The sequence below is a fragment of the Lepidochelys kempii genome, chromosome 1 (genome assembly GCF_965140285.1).
Source record: "Lepidochelys kempii isolate rLepKem1 chromosome 1, rLepKem1.hap1, whole genome shotgun sequence".
Taxonomy (NCBI): Eukaryota; Metazoa; Chordata; order Testudines; family Cheloniidae; genus Lepidochelys; species Lepidochelys kempii.
Window position 1 is genome coordinate 198785114 of NC_136380.1, and position 12028 is coordinate 198797141.

The window sequence follows — 12028 nt, forward strand, 5'->3', positions numbered from 1 at the left end:
GCACGTCTTCTGTAGTTTGATGCTTAAAGTATCATATTGTTCATATTTTTCAAATAAATAGCAAAATCTTTAGATAGGCTACTGCTAAGCCCAGAACGTAGGAGATTTCAACTATTGTCAATACATATTAGGAACAGAAAAAATAAGATCCCCTAAATTATTTGATTCAGAAATTGAATTAGTCACTTTTAATAATTAAAATTGATAGGACGAAGTTTCTGACAATTAGCAGAGGAATAATTATAGATAGTAATTTAGTCTACATCAGAAAGTTTTTTGCAGTTGAATAAAAGCATCTCAACTGCTTTCCTAGGTTAACTTGACATCTGCGTGAAATGGGAGACTAATGTTACCTCTTTGAATGGCCTTTCTTCCCAATGCTTCCCTTAAAATAAAAAATTTCAGAATGTTCCTTGATCCATATTATTTTTCTCAAAACATCAGCATTTTTTAGCTTTCTGGTCATTCTGTTTTAAGTGTGGGAATGATGCTATTCCCTAATCATCACTAATAAGAGTCCCATGGCCTAAAATTATACACACCATTGAATATATATATATCTTTATAGAATAGAACGTGCCACCAAGTTTCACATTCTTACTCTTATAAGTAATTAATACTAATAAAACAGTTTGGACTTTCAGTCTGAGGTATTTTTTCTCAAAGTGCAAATCTTGTGTCTTGCGTGGGGGGAGGAGTAGCTGACTTCTTCCAAGAGAAATGCCAACAAACCTATCAAGAAAGGGATGTTTTCCCAGCAATCCTGTGGTCTAAAAATTATTATTTCCTAGCAGTAGTGTTGTCGCTGGTTTGTTGATCTAGCAGTGCTTTATTAGGATTGGTCCACAACTGAACATAGGAAATCTTGGGCCATGGATCAGGGTCATGCTTTTACTTGTCTTGAAATAAAGCTGAGCTATGTAACTAAACTTGTAGAACTGTAGTTAATAAACAATGAATGAATATGTTTTTGGCATTTTGCTAACTGAGATTGAGATTTCTTGGAGGGGTTGTAAATTACTATTAATAATACTGCAGGTGGCAGGTTATTCACTGAATTCCACAAAGATAGAAAAATAGATTGTCTTATATAGCAGAGAGGCTTGAAAATATTAAGAGTGACTATGGAAGTAATCTTCAATCACTTGTATTTTGGAACTATGCTACTTGCTGCTGAAGTTGTTTCATGTAAATAAACTGGGCATGATGTTACAGTGACCTTCCTCCCAATAGAAGCTATTATCACTGTTGTTGTACATTTTTCTAATGGAAAGTTGAGAGGTATGTTTAAAAAAAAACAAAACTGCATTTTTTCTCAGATCCTTCTGATGATGAAGAAATGGAAAAATCAACTAACGCAAGTAAACCAGCGAAGCCTGACTTGGACTCCAAGTCCAAACCTGCTGCATCAAAGAAAAGAAAACAGGTTGGTAAGATTTATGACTATAGAGATAATAATACATAATGAAATCAGGCTTTTCACCCTAAATAAACGGTGCATTTCTCCACTTACTGTCCTGATCTCTTGCTTAGTACTGCTGTGTTGCCAGCATTATTTGGAAACTATTAGGTTCCAATCTTAAGAAATTTCAATAACTTTAGTCTCATTTTATACGGGTATAGTAGGGCGCAGAGCCCATCTCTTTCCCCAGGCTTGAGTCAGGTGACTGTGCTGTGGTGTAGGGCTAAGTGATGTGCCAGTCTTTTAATGTTGACATTGCCTGAAGAGTCTTATAGTTTATGATTTAAATATTGTACAGCACCCAGAGAGACAACCAGAACCTGCCCTCATTGAAATGGTCCTTAGACTTGAGGGAGGACTGACTGGGTCCCAGGTGATGGACATTTTTAGAGCCCAGTTTTGTAAAATGTTGAGCACCTTCAACTACGACTGAAACCAGCAGGAATTGAGGATGCTCAGCACCTTGCAGGATGTGCTTAATAATAAAAGATCCAGCAAACTCACTGACTAAACTGGCAACTAGGCAGAAAGAAGACTCATCCATAACACACTGTGGAGTTTAAAAGGTCTCCTAGTATTGTTGCCTTCAAAGTATCATACACGGGAGTGAACTGGATGGATATAATGGATTAGGAATGAAATAAGAATCTTTCTGCTTTAGGTCATCAGTTTTCAATTTGACCCAGGTCAGTAGTAGCTAGAAGTTCTAACTGTATGATGGGTATCCAGTGGGACAGGTGAAGTAAGCTTGTAGTATCATTCCAGCTTGTGATGGACAAGTGTCAGAAACACCATTAGCATTTATTGCCACCTTATTTGGTGGTTTCTGCAGAGGCACCAAGGACTGAATGTGCCATGGACAGAGAACGTCTGTCCACCTCCTGGTCATGATGGGGGCTGTTTGGCTGAGGAATGTGTGGGAGGCTTACGCTACCATTGCCCATCCTGTATCTGTGCTGCAGATAAACAGAGGAGTTCAAGGCTGTTAGTACAGCAACTTTTGCCACCACTAACTACAGTTTAACATTTAAAATGAAATAAAAGTCATTGCAAAGAATAAGCTGCTGTACATGTAGCACTGTCTCCTATTGGATGAAATTAGACTGCTTAACTGTGGCCTAGGACAGCGGTTCTTCAGGGGGTCTGTGAACTCTTTCAGGAGGGCCATCAGGCCCCTTGTCTAAAACCCAAGCCCCATCCCGCAGGGCTGAAGCCAGGACCCGCAGAGTTGAAGCCCTGATCCCCGGCGCCCCCCACGGGGCTGAAGCCAGGAGCAGCAGGGCTGAATCCCGGAGCCCCGAGCCCTGGTGCTCCCCAAGGGGCAGAAGCCCTGCGCCCATGGGCAGAGTTGGGAGGTATGGGGTTGTTGCCTCCCCCCAGACTACACCTCAAGAGCAGGGCAGTCCAGGGGCAGCTACATACACACCTTCCACCTCCTCTCTCCGCCCCCTGGCCAGGTCGGAGGTGGGAAGCTGGAGCTGGGCACGGGCAGTGCAGGACAGCTACTGCTTTGGCTGGTGCCAGGGAGCAGGCAGCTGCGGCGTTCCCTCGTCTCCTGCTGCTGCTGGTGCAGGGGGTTGAAGCTGCTCCTCAGCTCGCAGACCTCTTTGCTCACGCAGACGGTGACTTGGCACCCAGTTCCATGGCTGGCAGAGGAACAGGAACCGCAGGGGAGCTTTCTTCGCACTCAGCTCCTAGTACCATACTCCCTGCACCCTGAGCTACACTTCTCCCTCCCTCCACCCCCCGCCTGCACTTAGCCCCTGGTTACCCCTCTCCCTGCACCCTGAGGGTATGTCTACACTACGAAATTGGGTCGAATTTATAGAAGTAGTTTTTTTAGAACTCGTTTTTATATAGTCGATTGTGTGTGTCGCCACACAAAATGCTCTAAGTGCATTAACTCAGCAAAGTGCTTCCACAGTACTGAGGCTAGCATCGACTTCAGGAGCGTTGCACTGTGGGTAGCTATCCCACAGTTCTCGCAGTCTCCGCCGCCCATTGGAATTCTGGGTTGAGATCCCAATGTCTAATGGGGCAAAAACATTGTCGCGGGTGGTTCTGGGTACATGTCATCAGGCCCTCTCTCCCTCTGTGAAAGCAAGGGCAGACAATTGTTTCGCACCTTTTTTCCTGAGTTACCTGTGCAGACGCCATACCACTGCAAGCATGGAGCCCGCTCAGCTCACTGTCACCATATGTCTCCTGGGTGCTGGCAGACCCGGTACTGCATTGCTACACAGCAGCAACCCATTGCCTTGTGGCAGCAGACGGTGCAAGAGGCCTGATAACCATCGTCCGAGGTGCTCCTGGCCGCCTTGGTAAGGTCGGTCAGGAGCACCTGGGCAGACATGGGCACAAAGACTAAAATAGGAGTGACTCAACCAGGTCATTCTCTTTAGTCCTGCCAGCAATCCTATTGTACTGTCTTATGGCAAGCAGGCAGGAGATGAGGATGGCTAGTAGTCTTGTTGCACCATCTTCTGCTGAGCAGGCAGGAGATGAGGATGGCTAGCAGTCCTACTGCACCGTCTGCTGCCAGCCAAAGATGTAAAAGATAGATGGAGTGGATCAAAACAAAAAATAGACCAGCTTTGTTTTGTATTCATTTGCTCCCCCCTCCCTCCCTCACTCCCTCCGTGAAATCAACGTCCGGCAATCATTTCAATGAGGTCTGTGAGGGGCACCTTGAAAAGTTTAATGGAGATTCAGTCCTGCCTGAAATACCGGGGGGAGGGATAGCTCAGTGGGTTGAGCATTGGGTTGAGCATTGGCCTGCTAAACCCAGGGTTTTGAGTTCAGTCCTTGAGGGGGCCATTCTGTGTGACAGTTGTTTTTGTTTCTCCTTGATGTAAAGCCACCCCCTTTGTTGATTTTAATTCCCTGTAAGCTATGTCACCAGTCGCCCCTCCCTCCATCAGGGCAACGGCAGACAATCATTCCACGCCTTTTTTCTGTGCAGACGCCATACCACGGCAAGCATGGAGCCCGCTCAGATCACTTTGGCAATTAGGAGCACATTAAACACCACACACATTATCCAGCAGTGTATCCAGCACCAGAACCTGGCAAAGTGAAACCGGGCAAGTAGGCAACGTCAGCGCAGTGACGAGAGTGATGAGGACATGGACACAGACTTCTCTCAAAGCACAGGCCCTGGCAATGTGGGCATCATGTGGTGGAATGACGATTCTGGGCCCCGGGAAACAAGCACAGACTGGTGGGACTGCATAGTGTTGCAGGTCTGGGACGATTCCCAGTGGCTGTGAAAGTTTTGCATGCGTAAGGGCACTTTCATGGAACTTTGTGACCTGCTTTCCCCTGCCCTGAGGCACAATAATACCAAGATGAGAGCAGCCCTCACAGTTGAGAAGCGAGTGGCAATAGGCCTGTGGAAGCTTGCAACACCAGACAGCTACCGGTCAGTCGGAAATCAATTTGGAGTGGGCAAATGTACTGTGGGGGCTGCTGTGATGCAAGTAGCCAATGCAATCAAAGATCTGCTGATATCAAGGGTAGTGACCCTGGGAAATGTGCAGGTCATAGTGGATGGCTTTGCTGCAATGGGATTCCCTAACTGTGGTGGGGCCATAGACGGAACCCATATCCCTATCTTGGCACCGGAGCACCAAGCCGGTGGGTACGTAAACCGCAAGGGGTACTTTTCAATAGTGCTGCAAGCACTGGTGGATCACAAGGGACGTTTCACCAACATCAACGTGGGATGGCCGGGAAAGATACATGACGCTCGCATCTTCAGGAACTCTGGTCTGTTTCAAAAGCTGCAGGAAGGGACTTTATTCCCAGACCAGAAAGTAACCATTGGGGATGTTGAAATGCCTATAGTTACCCTTAAAGACCCAGCCTACCCCTTAACGCCAGGGCTCATGAAGCCGTACACAGGCAGCCTGGACAGTAGTCAGGAGCTGTTCAACTGCAGGCTGAGCAAGTGCAGAATGGTGGGAGAATGTGCATTTGGACGTTTAAAGGCGCGCTGGCGCAGTTTACTGACTCGGTTAGACCTCAGCGAAACCAATATTCCCACTGTTATTACTGCTTGTTGTGCACTCCACAATATCTGTGAGAGTAAGGGGGAGACGTTTATGGCGGGGTGGGAGGTTGAGGCAAATCACCCAGCCACTGGTTATGCGCAGCCAGACATCAGGGCAATTAGAAGAGCACAGGAGGGCGCGGTGCGCATCAGAGAAGCTTTGAAAACCAGTTTCATGACTGGCCAGGCTATGGTGTGAAAGTTCTGTTTTTTTCTCCTTGATGATCTCTCCACCCCCCTTGGTTCACTCTACTTCCCTGTAAGCTAACCACCCTCCTCTCCTCCCTTCGATCACCGCTTGCAGAGGCAATAAGTCATTGTTGCTTCACATTCATGCATTCTTTATTCATTCATCACACAAATAGGGGGATAACTACCAAGGTAGCCTGGGAGAGGTGGTGGAGGAGGGAAGGACAAGGCCACACAGCACTTTAAAAGTTTAAAACTTTAAAACTTATTGAATGCCAGCCTTCTGTTGTTTGGGCAATCCTCTGAGGTGGAGTGGCTGGAGGCCCCCCCACCGCGTTCTTGGGCGTCTGGGTGTGGAGGCTGTGGAACTTGGGGAGGAGGGCGGTTGGTTACACAGGCGCTGTAGTGGTGGTCTGTGCTCCAGCTGCCTTTCCTGCAGCTCAACCATACTCTGGAGCATATTGGTTTGATCCTCCAGCAGCCTCAGCATTAAATCCTGCCTCCTCTCATCACGCTGTCGCCACCTTTCAGCTTCCATCCTCTCTTCAGCCCGCCACCTCTCCTCCCGGTCATTTTGTCCTTTCCTGCACTCTGACGTTGTCTGCCTCCACGCATTCGTCTGTGCTCTGTCAGTGTGGGAGGACAGCATGAGCTCAGAGAACATTTCATCGCGAATGTGTTTTTTTCACCTTCTAATCTTCGCTAGCCTCTGGGAAGGAGAAGATCCTGTGATCCTTGAAACACATGCAGCTGGTAGAGAAAAAAAAAGGGACAGTGGTATTTAAAAAGACACATTTTATAGAACAATGGGTACACTCTCTTTCACGGTAAACCTTGCTGTTAACATTACGTACATAGCGCATGTGTTTTCGTTCCAAGGTCGCATTTTGCCTCCCCCCGCCACCACGTGGCTAGCCCCTCCCCCCTCACTGTGGCTAACAGCGGGAACATTTCTGTTCAGCCACAGGCAAACAGCCCAGCAGGAACGGGCACCTCTGAATGTCCCCTTCAGAAAAGCACCCTATTTCAACCAGGTGACCATGAATGATCTCACTCTCCTGAGGATAACACAGAGAGATAAAGAACGGATGTTGTTTGAACGCCAGCAAACATACACTACAATGCTTTGTTCTGCAATGATTCCTATGTGCTACTGGCCTGGCGTGGTAAAGTGTCCTACCATGGTGGACAGAATAAGGCTGCCCTCCCCAGAAACCTTTTGCAAAGGCTTTGGGAGTACATCCAGGAGAGCTTTATGGAGACGTCCCTGGAGGATTTCTGCTCCATCCCCAGACACGTTAACAGACTTTTCCAGTAGCTGTAGTGGCCGCGAATGCCAGGGGAAATTAATCATTAAACACATTTGCTTTTCAACCATGTATACTATTTAAAAAGGTACACTCACCAGAGGTCCCTTCTCCACCTGGTGGGTCCGGAAGGCAGCCTTGGGTGGGTTCGGGGGGTACTGGCTCCAGGTCCAAGGTGAGAAACAGTTCCTGGCTGTCGGGAAAACTGGTTTCTCTGCTTGCTTGCTGTGAGCTATCTACAACCTCGTCATCATCATCTTCCTCGTCCCCAAAACCTGCTTCCGTGTTGCCTCCATCTTCATTGAAGGAGTCAAACAACACGTTTGGGGTAGTGGTGGCTGAACCCCCTAAAATGGCATGCAGCTCATCATAGAAGCAGCATGTTTTGGGCTCTGACCCAGGGCGGCCGTTTGCCTCTCTGGTTTTCTGGTAGGCTTGCCTCAGCTCCTTAAGTTTCATGCGGCACTGCTTCGCGTCCCTGTTATGGCCTCTGTATGCCCTGGGAGATTTTGACAAATGTTTTGGCATTTCGAAAACTGGAACGGAGTTCTGATAGCACGGATTCCTCTCCCCTCTCATACAGCGATCAGATCCCGTACCTCCCGTTTGGTCAATGCTGGAGCTCTTTTGCAATTCTGAGACTCCATCATGGTCACCTCTGCTGATGAGCTCTGCATGGTCACCTGCAGCTTGCCACGCTGGCCAAACAGGAAATGAAATTCAAAAGTTCGCGGGCCTTTTCCTGTCTACCTGGCCAGTGCATCTGAGTTGAGAGTGCTGTCCAGAACGGTCACACTGGAGCACTCTGAGATAGCTCCCGGAGGCCAATACCGTCTAATTGCATCCATAGTACCCCAAATTTGACCCGGCAAGGCCGATTTCAGCACTAATCCTCTTGTCGGGCGTGGAGTAAGGAAATCGATTTTAAGAGCCCTTTAAGTCGAAAAAAAGGTCTTCGTCATGTGGACGGGTGCAGGGTTAAATCTATTTAATGCTGCTAAGTTCAACCTCAACTCCTAGTGTAGACCATGGCTGAGCTACACCCCTGCCCACACACAGTCCCTAGCTACCCCCTCTCTGCACCCTGAGCTACCCCCTACCCCCACACAGCCCCTACCTACCCCTGTCCCTGCAACCTGAGCTACCTCCCTGCCTGCACACAGCCCCTAGCTATCCCTCTCTCTGCTCCCTGCGCTATACCCCCCTCTCTGCACCCTGAGCTACCCTCTGCCCCCACACAGCCCCTACTATCCCCCTCTCTGCACCCTCACATAACCCCTAGCTACTACTGTCCCTGCACCCTGAGCTACCCCGTGCCCCCACACAGCCCCTCTCTGCACCCCGAGCTATACTGCCTGCCCACACACAGCCCCTAGCTACCCCTCTCCCTGGATCCTGAGCTACCCCCCCGCACCCTGAGCTACCCACCTGCCCACAGACACCCCCTTGCTACCCCCCCCTGCACCGAGGTACCCCCCTCTATGCACCCTGAGCTACCTCCCGGCCCACACACAGCCCTTAGCTACCCCTCCTCCTGCACCCTAAGCTGTTTTCAAACTTTTTGAGCTGAACCCCCCACCTTTGGGCTATAATTTTTGGTTGCCCCTCCCGCTACCCAACCCAGACTGGTAGGTGGCCTGCTGAGGTGAGATGGGGTGGAGGTGGTGCTCCCTCCATGAACCCTGCCATGTGAAGCTGACTCAAGCCCCGCTGGCCCGTGCCCATCCAAAATAGAAGTCAAATTACACCCATGCCTGAGTGCCCGCCCCCCTCCCCCCCCCCAAAAAAAAAAAAAAAAGAAAAGAAAAAGGTTGAGAACCCTGGTCTAGGACTTTTGCTGGTAACAGAGATCTTCATTTAGTTTAAGGAGTAGAAGCCTGGATTTTGGAGCAGGAGGGTTCTGAGCTTTAGCCCCACAGCAGCTATGACGCTCCATGTGGCAATGGTATGTGGCATCATGAGGCCACAAATTCATTACAATATCATACAGCTTTTTTGTTGCAAGAAAGTTTTCTAATCCAATATGTTTATAGAAGTGCCTATAATTTTAATGTTTGTATTTCACTTGAATTTTGCATTTCTGGTGCATATTAAATTGCAGATGTAATCCACTTCACTCCTGTCTAATCTACAGTCCAGAAGCTATTTTGTTGTGGCCTTGCTGTATGGAAACCAGTCAGGAGAGAAATTAATGGAATTATTAACATATATATTTTCAGTCCACAGACTATTTTGATAGTTCAATTAATTCATAGACTGTCTGCAGACCCACAATGAAAAGAATAATTTGTCTCCATTTTAAAGCAGGGGGTTGAAATGTTTATTTTGTCAGTAACTCCCAAATTCAGTGGATGGCTTAATTGGAATGTAAACTTTCACTCTTTCTCTCTCAGACACAAGAATGTTTTCACTTTACATTTTGGTTTTTCAGTAACTTGGCGACGTGCAGAGATGTTGCATTAGAAACATAACACAGGAAACATTTTATGTTCTGTCTGTGATTAACAAACATGAAATTCATGACATTTCATTTCATAAATCAAAGGTCTCAGCACAAATTTCCTGTTTTTCTGCATTTTTAAAACTTCCATATAAAAATAGCACAAAAATATGCAGAGTACATGGAGCCAAGTCAAAATCAGGGGGTTGTCTGCACAGTACAATTCAGAAGGAAAAAATGCAAATAATTTTTAATGGCAATTTGCAAAAAGCTGCTGAATGAGCAAGTGTAGGAGAAACAATACTTGCAGAAGGGTCTGAAGCTTGGTCTTGATAAGATACTTAAACTACTGAAGATTCCAGACCATCAACAAAGGACACACATAAGCTCACAGCCATTCACTGTAATTAGATTTATGCAAACATCTCAGTTATATGTGGTGTGGAGTTGTTGTGTCTGAATAAATTGTACTTGTGTTCATGGGCTCATCAGCTCACTAGGCCTACACGGCTCCACTGCCAAAGGAGTCTTCTGCAGCTAAGTGGAACAAAATTGTAAATGAGTCTAGGCTAGTTTCAGTGGAAAATCGTTAAAAATAATGGTTCTGTGCACATTTCAGTGGAAGACTAGCAATGGAGAGAGAAGCTATAGTCTATACTGTGACAGATATGGCCATTTCCTGCAATATCCTGGACAAACCTTACTGAATTAAGTTTAAAATGGGAGTTCATTGTATTAAAAATGCAAATGTTTATGTATTATTGTGGGATTGTATGTGTATCTGCTTTGGGGGGGAGGGATAGCTTAGTGGTTTGAGCATTGGCCTGCTAAACCCAGGATTGTGAGTTCAATCCTTGAGGGGGCCATTTGGGATCTGGGGCAAAAATTGGGGATTGGTCCTGCTTTGAGCAGGGGGTTGGACTAGATGACCTCCTGAGGTCCCTCCCAACTCTGGTATTCTATGATCTCTAAAAGGGAGACATGACTTAATGTCAACCCTGGGAAGTTGTTATGAGAGCTTCAAAGGACTCTTAACAATGGGCCAAACAAGAAAAAAATTTTAGTTGAGTAGGTTTCATAGGAAATACTGGGAAGGAGGGGAATGCAAATTCCCACCTCCAGATCCAACCTTTCGAAGCTACGTCCCAAGGAGAAACTCCTTGTCTGCTGATTAACTGTTCCCAGGGTCCCAAAATCAAAGGCCCAAAGTGTATAATGGGGTGACTCACAGATTCCTGGATGTTCTTGTTCTGAGCAAAAGGTATTATGAACCTGTTACCACAGAAAAACTCCTATGTGTGTTTTGAAGGACTGACTCCTACCAGAACCCTTCTGGAGTTAGGATGATCTCTGGTAAGCTTATTAGCATGTGTGTAGGTTTTTTTATTGTTTTAATATGTTTTTTCTCTAATGTTTTCAATAAGACTAGCTTAAGAATAAATGTGCTTGCTCATGAAGAGCCGTGTGGTACCTTCTACCTGTGGGCAATTACACTGCTTATTTCCTCTAAGGAGAAGTCAAAGCAGGCCTGCTTAGTCAGTCTGACTTGCTGGAGAATTCACAGTGTGGGCAAAGAACTGTGCAGCCTGCAAAACCCCCAATCAGAGGGGAAAGAGACTGGAGTCTCCTCCTAAGAAAGGTAGAGAATCCAGCTGAAAATCCAGGAGCCTAGACTGCATGCATTTGCTTCACCACAAGGGGAAAATACAGGTGCACTTGCCCTGAGCTATGACACATACATCTTGAGGGGGGAGAGAAAAACAAGAAACTCATCAAACTGCTTTGGGCCAGCAAGGTAGAATCAGCCTTGTGGGTGGGGTGTATATGGGAGTCTGCACAAGAAGAGAAAGACTTAAACTCACAGGAACAGGGAGGTGAGTTGCCTGGGCATTATATTTGTACAGCATCTAGCACAATGGTCTCCTGATCCTGGAGATGCTACCACAATGGAAGTAACTTATAGCAATAATTGTTTGCAGTATTGTTGTAGCCCTTTTGGTCCCAGGATATGAGACAGACAAAGTAGGTGAGGTAATATCTGTTATTGGACCAACTTCTGTTGGTAGAAGTTACAAGCTTTTGAGATACACAGAGCTTCCACCAACAGATATTACCTCACCTACCTTGTGTCTCTTACAACAGTGATAACAGCACGGATAATGGATCCGAAACTTTGTGACCTGCTGGACTGAGATGAGAGGTGGGGAATGGATGAGAGAGAGATTTCCCTTTCCTGGCTCCATTTATAATCTTGGCTAGAGTTAGGAAGATGATTTGGCTTTAATTTAGTATCTTAACACATGCTGCCCACATGAGAGTCACACTCATAGTGGCAGGATTTAGGAGCTGTTTGGACTAAGCCCCATTAATAAAACCCAGCTGTCAGCTACACCTGCAGTTCTCAAACTGTTATGCATATACCATTGATGGTACATGAGCTGCCACTATATTTAATTTTCTTGTGACCTCTGGACATGATCTCTCTCGTTTGCCACCTTTACAAACTGAGTGCTCATATACTGATCATCCTAAACACATACAAGTGTGGAGAAATGAACCAAAGAGACAGTTCATGGACT

General features: G+C 46.6%; 1 protein-coding gene across 8 annotated transcripts in view; it reads left to right on the forward strand.

Annotated features, from left to right (window-relative positions):
• The window catches only part of CMSS1 (cms1 ribosomal small subunit homolog), a 364144-nt gene that overhangs the window by 327534 nt on the left and 24582 nt on the right, over positions 1 to 12028 (forward strand). For all 8 annotated transcript variants that reach the window (XM_073307651.1, XM_073307688.1, XM_073307703.2 and 5 more), the window contains one exon: positions 1320 to 1426. In XM_073307651.1, coding sequence (XP_073163752.1) covers positions 1320 to 1426 — 107 coding nt within the window. The remainder of the gene's footprint in view (positions 1 to 1319; positions 1427 to 12028) is intronic.